The 21,017-nt window shown below is 49.9% G+C and overlaps 1 protein-coding gene across 1 annotated transcript in view; it reads left to right on the forward strand.

Moving 5' to 3' along the window:
* DNAJC11 (DnaJ heat shock protein family (Hsp40) member C11) overlaps window positions 1-21,017 on the forward strand; it is a 71,147-nt gene that overhangs the window by 48,110 nt on the left and 2,020 nt on the right. The window contains exons 5-14 of the mRNA XM_030879849.2: window positions 6,903-7,031; window positions 7,950-8,072; window positions 8,938-9,011; window positions 11,902-12,091; window positions 12,615-12,700; window positions 13,006-13,122; window positions 18,074-18,229; window positions 19,309-19,378; window positions 20,135-20,192; window positions 20,323-20,465. Coding sequence (XP_030735709.1) covers window positions 6,903-7,031; window positions 7,950-8,072; window positions 8,938-9,011; window positions 11,902-12,091; window positions 12,615-12,700; window positions 13,006-13,122; window positions 18,074-18,229; window positions 19,309-19,378; window positions 20,135-20,192; window positions 20,323-20,465 — 1,146 coding nt within the window. The remainder of the gene's footprint in view (window positions 1-6,902; window positions 7,032-7,949; window positions 8,073-8,937; window positions 9,012-11,901; window positions 12,092-12,614; window positions 12,701-13,005; window positions 13,123-18,073; window positions 18,230-19,308; window positions 19,379-20,134; window positions 20,193-20,322; window positions 20,466-21,017) is intronic.

Genomic DNA, 21,017 nt, shown 5'->3' on the forward strand with positions numbered 1-21,017 from the left:
CAAAGCTAGTAAGTTAACTCAGCTACATCCCAATATGTTCACCTACTAAAAATTCAGATTCTCAGGCTCTGCCTCAGAGCAAATAAATAGGAGTCTATCAGTCTGCTACCTGGGAATCTGCATTTATACAAGTCCCCACCCCAGGAATTCAGATGCGTGGCTGAATTTGAGAAGTATTGCAGTAGTCTGCAGATGAGAGAACAAACAGGTATCTTTTTTACATTGTTTTGTTATCAGTTAAAGAAAAAAAGGGTTGACTTATGAATGGAGTATTTGGTAGTCCGGGAAGATGGTGATCCAGTGGGGTTGTAGTTTACAGGTTACAATGGGCTCTTACAGGTAGCATTCAGCTACTTCCTCTTGTGTTTAGCTCCTTAAACCTTTGAATCTTATCAGTTTGTGATTTTCATTGAGTAGCTGAAAACTTGAGAAACTAGTAGATTCTTTTTACAACCTGTGTTATACTCGAATGACTGTGACCTGATTGAAGATAGTATGAAACTGTGGGGTGTGTTCCCCGTGGAGTCTGTTAGCTCTGCTAATTGGTGGGAGGGGTGACTGTCCCATGCTATAGATTGAATCTTTGAGCTCCAAAAAAAGTCTCAAAGGTCTCAGTTGAAAATCTGCAGCTGCCGGCTGTCCCACTGACAGTTTTTCAGCAGTATCATCGTTGTGTGGAGCTAGATGATATGAAACTCAAATTTCAGTGTCCATAAATAAAGTTTTATCAGAACATAGCAAAGCTTATTCATTTACAGATTACCTGTGGCTGTTTTGCACTACAGCAGCAGAGTTGAGCAGTTTCCACGGCAGTTGCCCACAAAGCCTTAAGTACTACCTGGCTCTTTACAGAAAAAGTTCGACTACCCTGCTCTAGAAAAATAAGGTGAGATGTGCTTGTAGCAGGGGAAAAAAATAAACAAAATGCTTTAAAAGTTTTGTGATTTGCACTTAATAGCAAAGATTATCTAAAAGTATTTTCCTCTGTAAACTCTTTATATGAAAAAATGTGATTTAATAACGATTTAATAATAAAAGGACATAAAGGGCTTCCCAGGTGGCGCAGTGGTTGAGAGTCCGCCTGCCGATGCAGGGGACGCAGGTTCGTGCCCCGGTCTGGGAAGATCCCGCGTGCCGCGGAGCGGCTGGGCCCGTGAGCCATGGCCGCTGAGCCTGCGCATCTGGAGACTGTGCTCCGCAACAGGAGAGGCCATGGCAGTGAGAGGCCCGCGTACCGCAAAAAAAAAAAAAAAAAAGACATAAACTTGCATATATTGAGCTAGAAGCTGTTGGAAGAAGTCTAACCCATTAATTTATCCAGAGTTAGAGTTTATCTTTTCTCTTTTTTCTTTTTCTCGATCCTTTTTGATCCTCTGTTAAAATTCAGATCCAACTCTCATTCCTAAGTCATGACATCTCATTGTATGAAAAGCATATTATGCTGAAACTGAAAATGAATTGTAAGTTGCAGCCAAACCCCTGTTTGGCTCATAGAGAAGAAGTCTATCTAGTTCTGGTGCTGTGACCAGTCCATTTTCAAAAGGTCGTTTCCTGGAATTGGTAGAAGAGCAGATGGCAGGCATCTGAACCACTCTCGGAAATAGTAGATGACAATCAGTCCCTCTCTGGGTGGCTCTTCAGGTGTGGCTGGCGTTTGAGCCTTACATTCTCTGGGTCATTCTCTTTCTTTTTGGGGGGGGGGTCATTTTCCATAGACTTGGATCAACACCAAAGGCCACTGAGTCACAGAAGTCACTGACTCATTGAAGTTTTCCACTGTTTTGGCCTTGTTTAAAGAAACAACAAAATAGCTGAGAAATAGTGCCTTCAGCACTATTTTTAAACCTCTAAAGTCTACTCTACCCTCTGGTGAATCGATTGATTGTCAGTGTGGAGTTAACACAAATGTTTATCATTTCAAAGGTTTTATTTGGGAAAGGAAAGAAAACCGTATTTAACGTTATTCTGGAAGTTTTAGCCAATACAATTAGACAAATAACAAGAGAGAGAAAAATATTGAAAGGGTTTTCATTGTTTGCATATGGTATCATTGCCTGTCTTTTAAAGAACCAACTGAAAACTGTCGGGGCTTGTGAGTTGAATGAGGTGGCTGAGGACGAAACCCACACACGTAAGTCAGTGGCTCGTGATACTGCTGCCATCGTGACCCTGCTTCCCTCCTCACCCAAGCACAGAGCCAGGGGGAGCCTGCAGGTCAGACCGGGTGGCTCTGCTCTGCTCTCTGGTGGCTTACGTCATTCATGGTCAGCCAGCATCCTTATGGTGACCTGTAGGCGGGGAGACCGTGTCATTCAACATCCAAATCAGGACATTTCTGAGAGTGAAAAGGGGTGTTCAGAAGAAAGTCGCAGAAGTGGAATCCTTATTTTTGGCATACACTTACATACTTTAATTGGTTTATATCCTTCTCTGATATTTTGTGTCTGGTTACATGCTGCTGCATGACGAACCTCTCCAAAGCTTAGCGGCTTGCGAGACGATTTGATTTTCTCGCTCCTGTGGAGTGACTGGACTCGGCGGATGGTTCTTGCCTGGGGTCTCCCCATGCAGCCCAGTGGTAGCTGGGTCATGTTGAAGATGGCATCTGCACGCCTGTGCCTCTCCTACACTGCAGCTGTGGTGGCCAAGGGTGGCCTGCCATCTCTCGCAGGCGGCCTCTACCCCGGCTACCTTGAATCCCAGCCTGGCCATCTCAGGGTAGTTGGGTTGTTTCACGGTAGCTAGCTTTCCCCGGGGCCTAGACGAAGCTGCAAGGTTCCTTGTGACCTAGCCTTGGAGTCTGCGCCATCCCATCCCCTGCATCCTCTTGGGCAAAAGCAAGTCCTGGGTCACTGCAAATCGAGGAGGGGGCTCTGTGCAGGCTGCGATCCCAGTAGGCATGCCTTTGTGGGAGGCCTTCCTGGGATTCTCGAGTCCACGCTCTGTCACTGCTGTTTTTCTTTTTTTTTTAATAAATTTATTTATTTTTGGCTGTGTTGGGTCTTTGCTGCTGCACACGGGCTTTCTCTAGTTGCAGCGAGCGGGGGCTACTCTTCATTGCAGTGTGCGGGCTTCTCATTGCGGTGGCTTCTCATTGCGGAGCACGGGCTCTAGGCGCGTGGACTCAGTAGTTGTGGCTCATGGGCTCTAGAGCGCAGGCTCGGTAGTTGTGGCGCAAAGGCTTAGTTGCCCCGCAGCATGTGGGATCTTCCCAGCCCAGGACTTGAACCTGTGTCCCCTGCTTTGGCAGGCGGATTCTCAACCTCTGCGCCACCAGGGAAGTCCCCCACCGCTGTTTTTCTGAAGAATGTCCTTTCAGTGTCTCTGTTTTTTATTCCTTCATAACATTGCCTACCATATTCGTACAAGGAGAAAATTTATTTAGTAAATTTGAAATTTTTGGCATATTTGATTCTTCTCTTTATACTGTAGTATTCTTTTTTTGTCTTTCTTTGACTTATTTCACTTAGCATCCTTTTTTTAATTTGAGGTATAATTAATTTACAATATTATATGAGCTTCAGGTGTACAACTTAATGATTCAAAATTTTTATAGACTGCTCTATTTATAGTTAGTATAAAATATTGGCTATGTTTCCTGTGTGTCCTTGTAGCTTATTTATTTTATACATAGTAGTTTGTAACTCTTAATCCCCTACCCTTATCATTCCCCTTCCTCCTTCCCCCTCCCTACTGCTAACCACTAGTTTGTTCTCTATGAGTCTGTTTCTTTTTTGTTATATTCGCTAGATTGTTTGATTTTTTTATCCCACATATAAGTGATAACATACTGTATTTCTCTTTCTCTGAATTATTTCACTAGGGATAATACCCTCCAGGTCTATCTGTGTTGTTGCAAATGGCAAACTTTCATTCTTATTTTTTTTTTAACATTTATTTATTTATTTGGCTGTGCCAGGTCTTAGTTGCAGCATGTGGGATCTAGTTCTCTGACCAGGTATCGAACCTGGGCCACCTGAATGCTGCTATGAACATTGGGGTGCATGTATCTTTTTGAATTAGTGTTTTCGTTTTCTTTGGATATATAACCAAGAGTGGGATTGCTGGATCATATGGTAGCTCTATTTTTAGTTTTTTGAGGAGCCTCCATACTGTTCTCCACAGTGGCTGCACCAGTTTACATTCCCACCAACAGTGTACCAGGGTTCCCTTTTCTCCACATCCATTTATGATCTTCTGAATGCTTCAAGTTTAGATGTCACAAAACTATAGGAAGACCTTGTCAATTTCATTCCATTCCAGGAGAGGATATAAATTTAACCAATTAAAAATGACAGGGCTTCCCTGGTGACGCAGTGGTTGAGAGTCCGCCTGCCGATGCAGGGGACGCGGGTTCGTGCCCCGGTCCGGGAGGATCCCACATGCCGCAGAGCGGCTGGGCCCGTGAGCCATGGCCGCTGAGCCTGCGCGTCCGGAGCCTGTGCTCCGCAACGGGAGAGGCCACGACAGTGAGAGGCCCGTGTACCGCGCCAAAAAAAAAAAAAAAAAGTGGTATCATTAGTTGTGAGGTTCTTCTGCTAATAGAACTAACTTATAAATGGCTATTGCTTTGCCTTCGTGCGTGCGTTACAAACCTTAGAATGGAAAAATGAGTAAAATTAACATAGAGGAACTACCATTTGATCTAAATGAAAAGTCATTTTTCACAGCTATATGTAAGTACACCTGCCGCTACAGCCTCACTTTGGGTCACAGTCTTTAAAGAATGACTCACTGTTGAAGAAGATGCTAAGGCTTGATTTTCATATGGTTGGTGTGGATGGTCAGTGTTCATTAACTTTCTGAGAAAGTGGAAATTTAGTCCTAATTTTTTTTTCATTGAACATACACTATGTTTAATCTCATTCCTGCTTGAAGCGTTTATCAAAAATGAAAGCATTACCCCTGTCCCACCCCCAGAAAAAAAAAAAGAAAAGAAAGAAACCTTGCAGATTTATATCAGAAGTTGCCAAGTTTGGCCCACTGCTTCTTTTTGTGTGACCTATGAGATAAGAATGGTTTTTATATTTTTAAATGGTCGGGGAAAAAAAATCAAAAGAAGAATAGTGTTTTGAGATGTGAAAATTATCTGAAATTCAGATGTCAGTGTCAATAAACAAAGTTTTACTGGAACACAGTCAGGCCCAGTGCTTTGCTGGATAGTCTGACTGCTTTCCCCACAGCAGACGTGAATTGCGGCAGAGACCGTGTGGCCCACGACGCCTGAAGTATGTCCTGTGGCCCTTCACAGCCAGCGTGCCGGCTTCTGGTTTACACCGTTCAGGAGATGGGGAGAAGCACCAGCAGCAGTGCTGACACTGCTCTCTGGCACCTTCTCTTGCAGGACTGGCCCACCTCTGTTTCCCACGCGTTCACGTACACCTGGAGTTGCCCCTGGACATAGCCGACCGGGGGCTTGACAGCTTCACACATGTCACAGGCCCAGGCACTGGCCACCTGCCTGATGTGCCAAACGGGCAGCAGCTTCTAATAGTTCTGCCGCCGCCAGCTGCGGCCGCGAGGGCTGTGTCTAGCCACCGTCTCAGCGAGCACGTGCGTGCAGTCCTGGAGTGGGAGGTGCTGTTCACGCCTCCTGGAAGGAGACAGGAGCAGAGTGATGGGTTAGCCTTGTCACCTCCTAGATTCTCCCTGCATCCCACACACCTAGCTGAGACGGTGGCCAATGCTAGAAGCACCGAGTGAAGGCTGCCACCAAACCCACTCTGGCTGCGTAGATTCGGACAACTATTGATGATGATAATACTGTTGGTGATGAAAATACTATTGGTGGTGATGTCACTTTGTTTAAAAATGAACATCTGGGATAACTGCTAAACTAACCAAAACATCAAGGTTAAACCGGTATTATCCCAGATGAACCCCACCCGTAATGTTCTGCTATGTGAACAGCCACACCCAGCACCCCCCAGTCCCGCCTCCCTCCCTCCGCTCCAGCCCCAGTGGCCTCCACGCTCCTCCACGGGAGTCCCGCAGGCTCATCCCTTGTTTCCCTCTCATACCCAGCTCACCTGTCCCCTTCTCGGGGAGGGAACACGTTCTCCCAAGCTCCTTTTGGGGTGATAGAAGTGTCCTGTATCGTGATTTTGGATGTGGTTTCACAAGTGGACACACCTGTCAAAACTCATTAAATTGTACGCTTCAAACGGGAGTGGTTTATATTGTTACATGTAAATTAAACCTCAATGAAGTTTTTTTTTTTAATGGGCTGCAGAGAATTTAATAAAAATGTGTGTGGGGTCATGCCTTTATATGTTAGATTAAGGTATCTGCCCATTTGTAAGGTCTTACGATGGTAAAAAAAAAAATAATAAACATTGATTTTCTGAGTAAAGAGCATTTTTATCAGCAAAATTTTAGCTTATTATTTCTTGAGAGAATGGGGTTCTGTTTCTCATAATATAAGTCTCAAATTAATTTTAGGATGTAGAACAATTTTTAAATCTGCCATTCTTTATTTGGTTTGCACTTCTTTGTCTTTGAAGGTATTTCTATATTTTAAAGACTCTTAAGGTACTTTGGTGACATAGAGTGTTTAGAATTGAACGTTAAAAGTTTTTAATCCATGTAGCTAGTTTCTAGCTGGTTTTCTGCGTTTGTGGGTTACATCCGGAGAGGAGCAATTCAGAGCCATGATAGAGGTCAATCTTCTTTTCCTACCACTTGTCCTTGGGGAGTCATCCGCCTGTGGACATGCCTGGCTTTCTGACGCTACGAGTCAGTGGTGCTCGACCATTGTTCGGGTTTGAACCGTGACATTTGTGCTCCGTGGGCTCGTGGAGTCCCGCGCACCCAGTGAACCACGCGGCTGCTGAAATACAGAGTGTTGTCTTTCATCCCACAAATCCCAAGCCTGGTGCTGACTGCTTGTTTTTCTGCCCCAGGGGACCATCAGCGTTGGCATCGACGCCACTGACCTTTTTGATCGCTACGAGGAGGAGTACGAAGATGTGTCTGGAAGTGGCTTTCCGCAGATTGAAATTAACAAGATGCACATATCCCAGTCCATTGAGGTAAAGCACACAGATGCCTCCCCCAGGGCAAGGGGGCTCAGCGAGGGCACTCGGATTCACGAGATGTGCAGCTGGGATGAGAGAGTCTGCTCAGGGTTTTCTCATCTTTATTTATGAAAGGATGCAGTTAGCCGCTTAAAAAAAGAAGAGCTCCAGTCACAACCTTGTTCATACTGCTTTGCCAGCATGTCAGCAGCAAGAGTGCCAGGGGTGCGTAGCTTCAGAGTCTCAGGGCTCACCAGCAGGAAACTTTTGCTCATGCTCTAGAAGGGGGAGCCAAGGTCGTGACGATTTTAGGAGAGAAAGCAGCCCTCCGTGGGAAATTCCAAGAACCGGCCTTAGTTTTAAGGCACACTCTCCTGTGTGCTGAGCCCTGGGGTCACTAAATGTCATCTTTCTGCCCACTGTTCGGGTGTGGCAGTGTGAGGCCATCCTGCTGACAGGGTGGGTCTCTGCCCCCCAGACTCATGCACTTATTCTCCAGTGCATCAGCCTAGAGCGTGAAGTCCTAACTCAGGGAAACCTGCCCCCTCCTGGGGCTTCCAGAGTCAGTCACTGCAGCCATGGCAAGGACTGGGAAGTCCCAGATGTCCTGCGTGGGGAGGCACGGGGTGAAGTTACCGTGCGGTCTGATGGCACTGGGACACCGAGAACCAGCATCTAGCCCTGCGTCTCCCCTGGATTTTTGAAATTTGCCCATTAAAGCTTTTGCAAAACCTGACCTTGGTGGCCACGTGCAGTTCAGATGCCAGGGTGAGAGAGAAGTGAGGCAGGTGAGGCAGTTCTGCATCCCTGCATGCTTGAACCATGGACTCACCTATACTTGTGGCCTTGCACTTGGGGTGTATTCGTCAGGCTCTGTCCTTGGCGCTTCCTGTTGCTTTGATTAATTTATTACCAGCAGGTGTCATTTCCTAGGCACCCTTGACAGCTTCAGACACAGCCATCCTCTCTGGAAGCCTCTCAACCCAGAATGGGAACGGAGGGGGTTCCATTAACTTCGCGCTCAGACGAGTCACTTCTGCGAAGGGCTGGGGAGAGGTAAGAATGCCAACGGGGGAGATCGTGTTGTCCACTGCAACAGAATGACCTCAGTTGGCCACATCACTGTGTAAGAGTGCCAGCTGTCACACTTGCATAAGTTGGCTGTCCCCAAGAGAAAACTGTGTCTCATATCTGAGGATTGCTCTCAGTCTGCCGGGCAGCTCAAAGTTAGGATAGAACAAGAAGATATCCCCCTGATGCCAGCCTCCGGAAATCCCACGTCTAGAAACTCAGCATCTCTGTTCCCTTAAGCAAACACCTGTAGGCTGTTCGCTCCTCCTGCACAGTGCAGAAGGCCGGCGCCTCCGTCTCAGCGCTCCGGTCCACTGCTTGGCAGTCATTAAGCAGCCAGCTCTGCCGAGCAAATTGAACTGCATCAAATTAACATTGAAGAGTTGCCTTGAAAGTCACCCAAAATAGTAATGAGGCAGCCAGAGCGGCTGGGCTTCACGACTGCGAGTGCAGAACTGCTGGTGGGTTTAACATCAGCCCCCTGAGAGCCATCGCCGCTCACCTGTGGGACCTGCAGGCGGTGCAGCGGAGCAGGTGGAAGTGCGCCTGTGCAGCACGAGGGCGGCCACCCCTGACTGCAGCGGGCACCGTGTGGATGGCCTGAGCTAGGGAGACAGGGACCCGGGGCCAGCAGCGCTCTCTTTGGAGGGGCTCAGGCCTCCTTGGGTCGTGGAGACAGTAATCTCCCTTTCGCAAATGTTAAGATGAGATATTAAGACTCTTCCACCCCTACTTTTAGAGCCCTGAGGGCCGATGGCATTGAATTAAATGAGGGAATTATAACCAGAGGAGCTTACTGTGCTGTGAGATAAAACACCATTAATTCTTTTTCTTTTTCTTTTTTGAACAGTTAGAATTTGGAGCTGGGGACCTGCAGGGGCCTTTATTTGGCCTAAAGTTGTTCCGTAATCTCACACCAAGATGGTAAATATAAAGAGATAAATGCCCTTTGGTGGTCCTTGTGGATTTAGGAGACCAGAACCTGTGTATTCTTTTTGTCAGAATCATCTGCAGTTACGTCATCTGTCCTGCAAGGTCACTGAGGGCAGACCCTGCAGCTGGCGTGGGGCCTAGGCCCTGTGCTCGTTGCAGAGAGCACTGGATCGGGGGTGAGGGAGGTCTGCTTCTCGTCCCAGCCCAGGGCCAGGCTCCTGCCCTGCCTGGTCACCGTGGGCTGTGAAGACCATGATACACGGGAGGGGAAGCACTTCATAGGGAAGTGGGTCAGGGTCTGAAATACTTACGGGTTGCGGCTCATTTCTTTGTCACAGAGAATGCGTTTTAGGTTCGAGAGGGGCTTTAGTAAGCAGTGAGGCAGCCTGATTATTGGGCATATTCGTGTTATGCCAGAGCTGTAAACCCCACCCCCTCTGCTCTCCTTCGTCTTTGCTTTGGCAGTGCTGAAGGACTGTCCCTTCTAGAAAACAGAGGTGAGGGCTTCCCTGGTGGCGCAGTGGTTGAGAGTCCGCCTGCCAATGCAGGGATCATGGGTTCGTGCCCCGGTCCGGGAAGATCCCACATGCCGCGGAGCGGCTGGGCCCGTGAGCCGTGGCCGCTGAGCCTGCGCGTCTGGAGCCTGTGCTCCGCAACGGGAGAGGCCACAACAGTGAGAGGTCCGCGTACTGCAAAATATATATATATATATAGAAAACAGAGGTGTCCTTATTCCCCACTGAGCTCAGATAAAAGAATTGGGTGGAAGGTAAACAACTCTTTCCTCTGGGGGATAAAATACAGCTAAAGGAATTCTGGAACGGAGCACACGTTTGCAAAGAAAGGTGTTTCGCCTCCAGCTCGATGTGCGTCTGCATGCCTGCAGGGCAAGACTGGTAAAGGCCAGTGTGCAGGGCTGTCCCACGCAGAGTAAGAAGTGCCGTGAGAGAGAGAAGAAGCTGTGGCTTCTCGACGGGTGCAGATGAGCACAGCCCGAGCAGAACTCCGAGAGCGGGGCTTCCAGGCAGAGAGCGAGGGGTAGACTAGACACCCCAGCACGGGGGTCACCCACGTGGTTAGAACACGGCTTCTCGGGCCTCTGCTCTGGGACTCGGACCCGACAGTTCTGGGAGAGGGGCAAGGGGTAAGGCTTTTAACCAGAACTCGAGGTGGGCAGTACATGTACGTGTCAGCATTGTCCTAAGCTTGTCTGCTTGGGATCGTCCCCTCCGATGCTGCCGACGGAAAGCACAGGTTCCTGCCCCCACCCCAGACCTCTCGCAGGTCCTCTGAGACGGGGGCCGGAATCCGTAGTTTTATCAAGCGCCCCAGGTCATTCTGAAGACTAGACACATTTAGGAGGCACTCACTGAGGAAGATCTGTGGGCTGTTCGTTCTGGTCGGGCCTCCAAGTGTCTGTCCGTTAAGCGGTCGCCCGAGTCTGGGTGCGGCTGGTCCTCAGCTTTCGCAGGTCTGGAGGTTGAATTTCTTCGTAGTACCCGGCTTATCAGACTTGAGAATGCAGATTATAGAAGGGCGCCAGCTTGGTAATGTGCAGTGTCTCCTCCTCCAGGTGCCCTAGTCCCTGGGTCAAGTTACTTTCAAGTCCAAACTGGTGACGAGAAGGATATTAGTTGGTGGGTGTGGGTGAGCCTGGAGAAAGGCAGGCGGCCGGTGGGAAGTTCTCCGTCTCCCAGGGCAGTGCCTGACTTGCTGCTCTGGCCCCAGAGTCTGTCTGTCTGTCTGTCTGTCTGTCTGTCTGTCTCTCTCTCTCTCTCTCTCTAGACACGCTCCAGAAAAATACGAAATCGTATTACTTTGATTAAACAGAGATCTCATTGTTTATGTTTTGATTGCTTTAAAAGTCACAGGGTGACTTTTATCTCTCCTCTCCCTGCTTGCCTCCCCTGAATGACCCAAGTGTGGCTAGAGGGGAAGAATGTGGCTGCTGTCCGGTGTGGCTGGAGTGTCAGATAAAGGGGGCAAGGTTGGGTTGGGGGCCTTTGCAGAGCAAGGAGTTGATTCCTCATTCGTGTGGCCTTGGGAAGAGGTCTGTGAGCACAGGAGCAAATGTCATCAGAGTTACCACGTGTATTATTATTTTAGGGGCACAAGCGAGGCCTCCAGAGCATAGGAAGGAAACAGGCATCTAGTGTATGACGGCTGTTCGCTGGAGGCAAGCTGCTTGCTCGTCTTTGAGCGGCTTGAGTGAAGTGCTGTGAGTTCCTTTGCTGTTGAAGTGAAATACCCCTTTTTATCCAGAAGATGGGGCTGACTCCCTCGGAAATCAACTTCAGAGACCTTTCGGGGGATGGTTTGCTAGCTTCTCAAGTAGCTTTTGGTCAATACTTTGCAGCCCTGGGTGCACATCAGGATGGAAGGGCAGCTTTGAAAACTGCACTGATGCCTGGGCCCCCACCCAAAAAGAATGACTTCATTGGTCTGGGGTGGGCCCTGGATAAGGGCTTCTCAAGACTGGCTGCACGTTTGCGTCACCTGGCTAGCTTTTCCCACACCAGGTCTATAAATCAGCACACCTGGGGGCAGGAGCCGACCATCGGTGTTTTCAGAGTCACCAGGTGAGTCCAGCGTGCAGCCAAGCTTGGGAACCTCCGCAGGTGGCTCTGACTTGCGACAGGATTGGATCTGCTGGTTTAGGAGCGCAGACATGCAGGTGCCTCTTTGGCTGTAGCTGAAGTTGGAATGGGATGGAGGTGGGGAGTGCCATTTGGCGGGTGGGTAACTGGAGAGATTCCCTGGATCGCGGGCGGGGAGCCGTGGGAGTGATGGCGAGCAGGGTGTGGGCTGGCGGAGAGGACGGGGCCTAGCACGGCTGTGGCCACTGTCATCCAGGACCCTTTCTTTCTGTGTGTCCCCCCAGCTTTGTGACGACAAACTGTGCTCTACAGTTTTCATCCCGTGGCATCCGGCCTGGCCTCACCACTGTCCTGGCCCGGAACCTGGACAAGAACACGGTGGGCTACCTGCAGTGGCGCTGGGGCATCCAGTCGGCCATGAACACCAGCATCGTCCGGGACACCAAGACCAGCCACTTCACCGTGGCCCTGCAGGTGAGGACACCTCCAGGGGGACCCTCCTCCAGCCCCTCTGTGGGCCCCTGACCACCCTCCCCCTGCTCACCCCCAAATCCAGCGCCCACATGGCCGAAGGGCGAGTTCTGTCCACCCACACTCAGGAGTTGAACGCTGTTGTTCTCAGGCCCCCATGGGAGCTGTGTTCCAACTGCCCTAAAGCAAAAGGCCTTTTTCACCTTTCTGGTGAGAGAAGCCCACAGAATCGGGGTGGGAGAGAGCCGTGGTCAGTAAGTGGCGCCCCAGCAGAGTCGTGCGCGCAGGGGCCACGGTGGCCGGGCAGGAGCGCGGGGAGTCAGCAGCCACCCTTTGGCGGGCAGCCACTACCCTTGTGAGAGCACAGGCTCGGTGTGCAGGAGTTTCTGTTTTTCATGGGAAGTATTTGAAATCTCCCAGTTTTTAAATATTGGCTCCTGGCAAATTTTCACACACTTTGTGGGACAGGGCGACCCTGCTTACTTCAGTCTCAACTGCCTTCCTTCTTCCCTCTGTGTCTCCCCAGCTTGGAATCCCTCACTCCTTCGCGCTGATCAGCTATCAGCACAAATTCCAGGATGACGATCAGACTCGCGTGAAAGGATCCCTCAAGTGAGTCCTGGCCGGGCTGACGCGGGAGCACGCTTGATCTGTGTAGGGGTTTCTGGCAGTGGCGCTGGTTGCAGTAAGCTGCCTGCGGTCGCGCCCAGGGTCCGGTGTCCTGACTCTTCCTTTCATTGACCAGGGGTCAGTGGTGAACGGTCCTCCCTGTGGGTGGTTGGCAGGGCAAGAGAGAATTGGGGGTAGGGGCCCCGGCCTCTGGCCCGAGTGACAGTTGCCCGTGGTGACTGGGAGGGACCCAGGAGGGATCAGAAGCGGAGGGGCCCTTGCTCGCTCACTGGGGTCTGCTCCTGCAGGGCAGGCTTCTTCGGGACGGTGGTGGAGTACGGAGCAGAGAGGAAGATCTCCAGGCACAGCGTTTTGGGTGCAGCTGTCAGCGTTGGAGTCCCGCAGGGAGTTTCTCTCAAAGTCAAGTATGTTGAACTCGTCCTTCTGGCCAGGGATTATCTGGTACCTTGTAACTCACCTGGGCTTTACCTACGTTAAGGAAGGAGGAGACTTTGCTTTGTGATTCTGTTCTTAGAGATGCGGTTGCTTCTGTCTGGGTGTGTAAGCAAATGTCAAGGAGTCCAGAAGCCCGACGTTCACTCAGTGAGGTCTGAGTCTCTGCCTCAGAGAACCTCCCTGTGCCCCCCGGCCCGTCTTCCGCCCCGCCTGTCTCTTACCACCCTCTGCCTCCCCGCTGGCCCGGGTGCAGGCCCCGCACGCCCGCTCTCCCACCCGGCTGCGGCCCTCACAGTGTGACGTGTACTGCGTGGTCATCGGCGCAGCAGCTTCGGGTTCTCTCTACCAGATCCTTCCCGCCTGCACACGGACCCTGTCTCCCCCGCCTGCCGGCCTCACCGAGCTGCCTCTGGCTTCACCTGACTGGCTGGTTGCCTCTAAGCGGAGGCCCCACTGTCGGGCCCTGGTCGGCCTAGACTTACCCCCCGGCGGTCTGATCCGGCATCCTGGCTTCAGTAGCAACGGGCTCCGGGGACGCTCACAGTTCTAGCTCCAGCTTGGCGCTCCCCACAGGCCTCCAGCTCATAGATCCCTCGTCCTTTCCCGAATCTCTCCTCAGATACCTCACAGCATCCCCATGTCACATCTGCAGCCCCGGTCCTCCCCCTGCCCTCGGTCACATGTGCCCTTCAAAGCCTGCCGTGTCTGGAGTCTCCCCATCTCAGTGCTCAGTGCTCCATCTTTCCGTGGGTTCTGTCCAGAACCCTGGAGCTCACCTTCACCACCCTATCCCCCCGCACACTCTGAACTGAGTGTATCTCGGAATCCTCTTGGCTCTCGTCTGAAAGCACATCCTCAATCTGACCATTTCTCACAACCTCTGCGGCCACCGTCTCATGGAATTACTAGTGTCCTCCTGACCGATCTCCTTCACCCTTGGGACACTTTTCTCCACACAGACAGTCTTTTAAAATCTAAGCCAGTGTATGTCAGCCTTCTGCTTAAAGCCCTCAGCGACTCCCTCGACTCAGGGCAAAAGCCAGAGTCCTCAGGACCCTCTGCGACCTGGCCTCTCACTGTCCTCTCTGCCCCCTGGTCGCCCCACTCCAGCCACACTGGCTGCCCTGGGACCACACCGAGCCTGCTTCTGCTTCTGGGCTTAACATGTGCCGTTCCTCAGTCCCCGGTAACCACGTGGCTGGTTCCTTCAGTGCCCTCCGGTCTCTGCGCGTGTCACCCGATTGCCCTCATTGCCCTGTGAAAACTTAGCGGCCCTCACCTCACCCCAGACAGGCCATCCATCCCCCGCTGCCCCTCATCAGAAGCGCTTTAACTTAGTCTGTTTAGTTATTCTCTGTACTCCTGCCACCTGGAACACAACCTGGCACTGAAGAGGGACTCGGTGAGCGAGAGGAAGCAGACCATGTCTCAACCGTGGAGCCGAGGCCAGAGCTGGCATCAGGCACCTCTCCTCTCAGATGAGATTTGAGGACGCCCGAGATTTAATGAAGGGTGCAGGGAGCCGTCTGGTCCCCTGCGTCCCAGTCCCTTCTCCTCCCCACCCCCACATCGGGACCACCGACGAGGCACAGTTCTCTGCGACTCTGTATCTGCCTTAAACACTCCTCCACTGCAGATGTTACGTGACATGATCTGAATTGAATTCTTATCCCAAGGATGCCACCCTGCCTCTTTGGAAAGAAACATTTTCACTTCAGCCAAGTTTCCTGTTATCAACAGGCTGAATTGTCCAAATTGTATTGGTAAATAAATGAAAGTTTTACTAGAAGGCACCTCAGGTCAGCAATTGCTAACTTTTATGTTCTGTTTATTTGATGAATCACGGTAATTGCTGAACGTTCAACCAACCTTACAGGAAAATTGTGGAGGAAAATTCCACTGGATCGTGACATATAATACTTTTTATATGTTGCTTGATTTGATTTGCTGTTCTCTTACTAAGAATTTTTGAATCTATATTTTTAAGGGATGCTGATTATAATTTTCTTTTTATCGTATATTTGTCAGGTTTTGGACTGAATTATGCCAGCCTGATAAAATGAGTTAGGAATTGTTCCCTCCTCTACTTTCTGAAAGAATTTGTTTAAGAATGGTTTTTTTTTCCCTATGTTTCATAGAATTTACCAATGAAATCAACTGAGCCTGAATTTTCTTTGTAGGAGTATTTTTGATAATGAATTCAATTTATTTTATAAATATAGGGCTCTTCTAATTTTCTGTTTCATCTTTTTTCTTCCAGTTTATTGAGATATAACTGACAATACAGCATTATATAAATTTAAGGTGCACAGTATAATGATTTGACTTACATACGTCATGAAATGATTATCACAGTACGTTTAGTGAACATTTACCATCTCATATAGATACAGAATTAAATAGAAAAAACAATTATTTTTCCTTGTGATGAGAACTCTTAGGATTTACTCTCTCTGTTTCATCCTATGTCAGTGTTGTTAATTTGTGTTTTTCAAGGGATTTGTCCATTTCATCTGTGTCAAATTTGTTAGCATGAAGTTGCTCTTATACCCCCTTATCCTTTTGATGTCAGTAGTTATTTATAGATGATGTCTCTTCATTCCTTCCTAACGTTGCTAATTTGTGTTCTTTCTACGTTTTTCTTAATCAGTCTAGCTAAGGCACTTCCCGTGTCAAAGAACCAGCTTTTGGTTTCTTTCATTTTCTCTGTTTTCTTTTTTTAAATAAATAAATGATTTATTTATTTGGGTCTTCGTTGCTGTGCAGGCTTTCCCTAGTCACGGCGAGCGGGGGCTTCTCTTCATTGCGGTGTGCAGGCTTCTCATTGCGGTGGCTTCTCTTGTTGCAGAACACGGGCTCTAGGTTCGTAGGCTTCAGTAGTTGTGGCACGTGGGCTCAGTAGTTGTGGCGCGCAGGCTCCGTAGCTGTGGCACACGGGCTTAGTTGCTCCGTGGCGTGTGGGATCTTCCCAGACCAGGGCTCGAACCCGTGTCACCTGCATTGGCATGTGGATTCTCCACCACTGTGCCGCCAGGGAAGCCCCTGTTTATCTGTTTTCTATTTCATTGATTCATGATCTTTATAAGAAAGCACCAAGCTGTGTTCCAGAGTAGCAGCTTCATCTCCCTTTCCCACCAGCAGCTCCGAGAATTCGTTGCTTCACATCCTCCCCAGCCCTTGGTAGGGTCGTTTTTTTTAGTGTCGGCTGTTTTAGCAGATCATTGTGGTCTTGATTTGTATTTCCCTCATGTCTAAGATACTGAGCATCTTTTCATGTGCTTATTTGACATCCATATCTTTTTTTTAGTGACATCTCTTTTCACATCTTTTGTCTGTTTTATTATTGGGTTGTTTGATTTCTTGTTTTAGTTTTGAGTGTCTATCAGTTCTGGAGTTGCTTTCATTATTATTGAAGTGTCCCATCCCTGGGTATAGAATTCAGGGTTAACAGAGTTCTCTCTCAGTACTCTCAAGGTGTTCTGCTGTCTTCTGGTTCCCTTTGTTCCTTACAAGTTGTTGGTCATTTGAAACATACCCTGCATGTAATGTGTGTGGTTTTTTTGGTTTTTTCCTGGCTACTCAACTTTTGCACTTCTGTTTCTCAGCACTTTGACTGCTGACCTACATGTGGTTTTGTTGTATTTATGCTGCTTGGGGTTTGCTAAATTTCTTGCATCTGTAAATCTATGTATGTATTTTTGTAAAATTATCAAATTTGTACCTTTTAGGCCATTTAATTCTTTAAATATTTAATATTAAATATCTGCCCCATCCTCTTCTCTCTGGGGCCCTAATTACTCGTGTGCTAAACCTCTGGATGTCGTCTCACACGTTTCTGAGGCTCTGCCCATTTGCTGTCAGTCCTTTTTCTCTTTGTTCTTCATATTGGATCGTTTATATTAATCTATAAATTCACTGACTCTTCTCTCATATCCAGTCTGCTGTTAAATCATCAGTGAATACTTTATGTCTTCGAGCAGAGTTAAAATAGTTGCTTTAAAATCCTATCTGCTGGTTCCAACATCTGGGTCATCTGGGGTCGGTCTCTGTTCGTTTTCTTTTTCTCTCGTTGTATCTGGGTACGTAGAGTAGTTGGTATTGTATTCTGGGTATTGCAAACAATATATTGTAGAAATTCTATTTTCTGTTATGTTTTCCCAAAAAGCATTATCTTTTTTTCCTTTTAGAAGGTCGTTAACTTGACTGAAGTCAGACTGCAAACTCGGACTCACCTGTGTGGCGGCCACTGGTAGACCAGGGGTCAGCTGGAGACCTGTGGCACATTTATACACAGAACCTGGGACTCCCCACCTGGGACTTTCCTTTTGGGGGCCCCCTCTTCCCAGCTGCAATGGTTGCCCCAAACTCTGAGGTCTGGTTCTTCAGTCCAATAGGACTGCAGATTTCTTTCCAGTTTTAATCATCCATATGGTACAGACTGAGAATTGCCCTCAGGCTAAAAGCTGTTTTTAAAAAAATATCAGGAAATTCCCCAGTGCCGTTCCGTTCTTCTGCCCTTGGTTGCTATCCAGTCCCTGAAGGTGTTTGTTATGTGTGATCCAGAGTTTACGGTTGATGTCTGTGGGATGATTGGTCCAGTAGGAACTACTCAGCCATCACTGAAAGCAGAGAGGACCCCTGGAGGAGCGGCCACTCCTGTCTCCTCAGGCCACGGTTACTTTGGTCGGGCGTTAGTCTGTTGCTTGTGGTCAGCAAGTCGTGACACCTTTCTTCCGTCACTTACACAGATCCAGCGGCTAAACCTTGGGACAGGGGACCACCCGGGAGTGGACTTCGAAGCCTCAGGCTCTCCTGCTCCTGGAGTCCCGTGTATGGAGAGGTTCTCTTCCTGGGGCTGAGACCCCTCCCCTTCCCTGGGAACCTGGCTCATGTGGGCGCTCGGCTTTGTTCTGTTTTCAGGTTAAACAGGGCCAGTCAGACCTACTTCTTCCCCATCCACCTGACGGACCAGCTGCTCCCCAGCGCCGTGTTCTATGCCACCGTGGGGCCCCTCGTGCTCTACTTCGCTCTGCACCGCCTGGTCATCAGACCCTACCTCAGGGCTCAGAAGGAGAAGTGAGTTCACAGCACGGGGCGGGGCACCACTGAACCGCACTGTGCTCAGCTTCCTCATCTGTAACTGGAGGTGACGGAAGCTACCCCGCAGGGCTGTTAGGGAAACTACACGCGTTGGTCCGTGTACAGTGCTTATTACCACGGTGTCTGGTCCACAACACGTCCTCGATAAATGTTAACTAGTTCTTGTCGTTAGTTCATAGTAGTACTACTGTTAACCCACATTTCCTACTTTCAGAAAGAATTGGAGTTAGTTTACAAAACTGTTGGGACTATAAACCATGACCACAGAAATGACAAGTTTTCCTTTTTCTCATTCTAACCATTTCTTTTCCTGGCACTGAATTCAGGAGGATTGGGTTCTGAGTTCTTACATACAAGGCATGCGTTAACTATAGTCTTAGAAGTCATCGAGCTATAATTTATTTTGCAGTTTCTTATAGATAAGCCATTAGCATAACATTAAATCTGAGAGGTGGTTTAGATTTGTTACTTTATAATCATCTAATTTAATAACTCGTTGAGCTTAGAGAATCTGGGAGAAAGGCATGACTCTCCTCTTGGGGCCCCTCTAGCCTTTGACTCATTAGAGCTCAGGGTCCTAATGCCTCAGGAGACTTCAGGCTTGGAGCAGAGAATGTGCTGGGTCAAGTCTGATGGGACAGGCGTGTGCTTCCCTGGCAAAGTACATGGATGTGTCTAAGGTAGTATGCAGTGTCCCTGTCAAAAGGGTCATGTGATGATGCCAGGTTGGTGGCATCTCCTGTGATTCTCACCTTCTCCGCTGACCCCTTTCCTGCGATTCTTGCCGTGTGGAGCCCTCCTCCCACAGTGCTGGGTTTCCCATGTGCTCTGCGGAAGAGGTCGGGGAGAGCCATCTGGGGACAACAGGGAAGCCACACAGGTCTGGGATGAACAGATTTACTTGAGCTCGCCTTGGAAATACTGTTTAAAGTTCTAGAACGGGGAGCTCAGTAAGATCACAGGCTGTTTGCAGGCGCAGGCCCAGCCAGGGGCCCTGTTGTCTCCCTGCCGCTAACGCCGCGCTCCTCACGTGCAGCTTCTTTTTCTCGCATTAGGGAGCTGGAGAAGCAAAGGGAAAGCACAGCCACCGACATCCTGCAGAAGAAACAAGAGGCAGAAGCTGCTGTAAGTGCTGCATCACCGTCACCCTGCAGGTCCTTTGCTCCGTGGCTTCTGGGACTGTTCTGCCTGTCGTGCAGGGCACAGGCCGCTCTTTTCAAGCCCATGCTTCTTAAGCCAGGGCTGTGGGGGGAAGTGCTTCACACCCTGTATGCTGGTCTCAGGGGCCTCAGGTCTCAGGCTTTTCTTCCCCAACAACTTCCTTGGTCATTTCATCTTTTTTTTTGGCTGCATTGGGTCTTGGTTGCTGCGCGCCGGCTTTCTCTAGTTGCAGAGAGCGAGGGCTGCTCTTCCTTGTGGTGCACGAGCTTCTCATTGCCGTGGCTTCTCTTGTTGCAGAGCACGGGCTCTAGGCACGCAGGCTTCAGTAGTTGTGGCTCGCGGGCTCAGCAGTTGTGGTGCATGGGCTTCAGTAGTTGTGGCTCGCGGGCTCAGTAGTTGTGGTGCACGGGCTTAGTTGCTCCATGGCGTGTGGGATCTTCCCGGACCAGGGCTGGAACCCGTGTCCCCTGCATTGGCAGGCGGGTTCTTCACCACTGCCCCACCAGGGAAGTCCCATAAGAGGGTTTTTTTAAGTGGTGGGGATTGTCCTCTTCCTTCCCTTTGAGTGAATTGTTTTTCCATGACCAATGATAGCAGTGATGTCCAGGAGAAACGGACAGTGGATGGGGCAGGGCTGACAGGCACTGGGCACGCAGCCGTGGCTCTCCACAGAGGTGGAGCCCAGGGAGGCCCTGAGGGTGGCATCCTTGTTCTTTGCAGGTTCAGCTGATGCAGGAATCTGTCCGAAGAATAATTGAGGCCGAAGAGTCCAGAATGGGTAAGGAGGCCTGGCCTCTTTGGGGACGGGGTGGGTGCTGGGGTCTCACAGGAGCGTGTGGTCCCTGCAGCCCGGCTGCACAGGGGGCCGCCCGCCACGGCCGCCCCACCCTGACCGGGCCCATCCTCAGGGCTCATCATCGTCAACGCCTGGTACGGGAAATTTGTCAACGACAAGAGCAAGAAGAGCGAGAAGGTGAAGGTGATTGATGTGACTGTGCCCCTGCAGTGCCTGGTGAAGGACTCCAAGCTCATCCTCACGGAGGCCTCCAAGGTGGGCGCTCGGGAGCCCCGGGGTTCAGACAGGAAGGGCGTCTGGGGAAGAGGGACGGACGGCGGCCCCTCGAAGGGGCCGTTTCACTGCAGCGGAACCTCGCGTGCTGCCACACTCACTGCCGGTTGCTGCCCAGCACCCAGGTTACAGCCACACTGGAGCCGTTGACTTCATCTGTTCATCTGTTCGTTGCCAGGTATCACTGAGCCCCTACCGTGGGCCAGGTACACCAGCAAGCAAAGCATACCTCCTGCCCCCAGGAGCACACACTCTGCTTATGCCTTGCCTCGTTCCAGAAGGAGCATGAGGTCGCCCGTAGCACGTTTGAGGCTCGCGGTGGGGCCCGGGGCGTGGGTGATGGAGGCGAGTTACAGCGCAGAGGAGCTCAGGCCAAAGAGCCCTCATTCCCTGAACAGGCTGCTAGCCCCCCACCTCGGCATGGCTTCTGTGAAGACAGAGGTGCTGTTAGTGTGGCAGAAGGGGCCTATAGGGAGGGCAACGTCTAGGACTCAACAGCCAGCTTTTTGAAATTCTCGTTTCTTTTCCTCAAGC

This window comes from Globicephala melas, chromosome 1 (genome assembly GCF_963455315.2).
Source record: "Globicephala melas chromosome 1, mGloMel1.2, whole genome shotgun sequence".
In the NCBI taxonomy this organism is placed as follows: domain Eukaryota; kingdom Metazoa; phylum Chordata; class Mammalia; order Artiodactyla; family Delphinidae; genus Globicephala; species Globicephala melas.